The 1,271-nt window shown below is 67.4% G+C and overlaps 1 protein-coding gene across 1 annotated transcript in view; it reads left to right on the top strand.

Moving 5' to 3' along the window:
• The first annotated feature begins 610 nt into the window (after nucleotides 1-610).
• ELP2 (elongator acetyltransferase complex subunit 2) overlaps nucleotides 611-1,271 on the top strand; it is a 47,027-nt gene continuing 46,366 nt past the window's right edge. Inside the window, exon 1 of the mRNA XM_006150518.3 lies at nucleotides 611-881. Within this exon, the coding sequence (XP_006150580.1) occupies nucleotides 744-881 (138 nt within the window). The 5' untranslated portion in view covers nucleotides 611-743. The remainder of the gene's footprint in view (nucleotides 882-1,271) is intronic.

Raw genomic sequence — 1,271 nt, 5'->3', positions numbered from 1 at the left:
GTCTCATTGGCGCGGACACCCCTCGCTCCGGAGGTACCGCCGCACAGCTACCGCGAAGCCGCGCCCCGCGCGCTCCGGTCTCCCGCGAGCAAGACAATCAGTAATTACCGCCGCGCGCAGCGCGCTGCCGGGAACCGCCGCCTCCAGCCCAGGCCGCGGGCATGCGCAATGCGGCTCTGGAGCCGGTCTCCGCCACGGATCCGCTTTTCCGCGTGTTCGCGGACGCCACGCGGCTCTTAGCAGCAGGAGGGGCAGAGGCGCCGAGTTCGGGAGTCACATCGACTGTGAGCAGCTGGAGCTCCCTTCCTCGACCCTTTCCGAGTCCCCACGCTTCTCTGACGCCCGAGGCTCGCCCAGGCACCCCCCTGCCCCGCCACCCCAGCTCACTGCTGGGAGCGGCGCCGTGTGGGGGTGTGGGATGTTCCAGACACCGTCCTGACACCTCTTTATGGAGGATACCGTCTACTCTGCTCGGGTTTCACGCCTGAGAAGGAGCTGCGGTTCGTGCACCCGGCCTCAGCCTGGGAACAGAGCTAGCGGCGGCTGCACCGCGCCGAGGCTTGACCGCGTGTTGGAGAACCGCTTAGCCCAGGCGGGGGGCGGGGCCAGCGCCGCCTCCGTCCCGTCCCCCGGCCGCCTCGGAAACGCGGACTGGAAGACGCCAGCCGGATCCGCTAACACCGGAGTTCCGCCCCGAGGGCGGAAGTGCGCGCCGCAGACTGGGCAGCTGACGGGCCCGCGACATGGTGGCACCGGTGCTCGAGACTTCTCACGTGTTTTGTTGCCCAAACCGGGTGCGGGGTGCCTTGAGCTGGAGCTCGGGGCCTGGAGGACTGCTGGCCTTCGGCACGTCCTGCTCCGTAGTGCTCTATGACCCTCAGGTAGGAGGGGTGGCTGGACGCCCGAACGTCTTTGCCTCGGGCCGAACCTGCCAGGCGTGCTCGGGTCCCATAGCAGTGAACTCCCCAGAACTGGGGCGGCTAGCGCGCGGTCAGGTTCGCTCCGGGGAAGGGGTCCCGGCGAGGGTCTCACGTGGACGTGGCAGACCCACGTTTTGCAGTCTCGCGCTGCGTCAGCCTGGGGTCATCGCGTTCTGCTAGCGGCCTGTTAGTCCCACGCAGAAACCCGAATGATGAGAAGCCTTCCTTGAGGACCGCAGTACTGTTAAAGAATCAGTTTGAGGGCCAGCAGGTGCGCTGTGGTGAAGGCGCTGGACACGCCCACTTGGTCAACCACGGTTTGAGCCCCGGACCTGGTGGCTTCCTCTTTCC

Source organism: Tupaia chinensis, unplaced genomic scaffold, assembly GCF_000334495.1.
Source record: "Tupaia chinensis unplaced genomic scaffold, TupChi_1.0 Scaffold000290_1, whole genome shotgun sequence".
Lineage (NCBI taxonomy): Eukaryota > Metazoa > Chordata > Mammalia > Scandentia > Tupaiidae > Tupaia > Tupaia belangeri.
The sequence above is the reverse complement of the archived record's forward strand: the minus strand, read 5'-3'. Positions and strand labels throughout refer to the sequence as shown.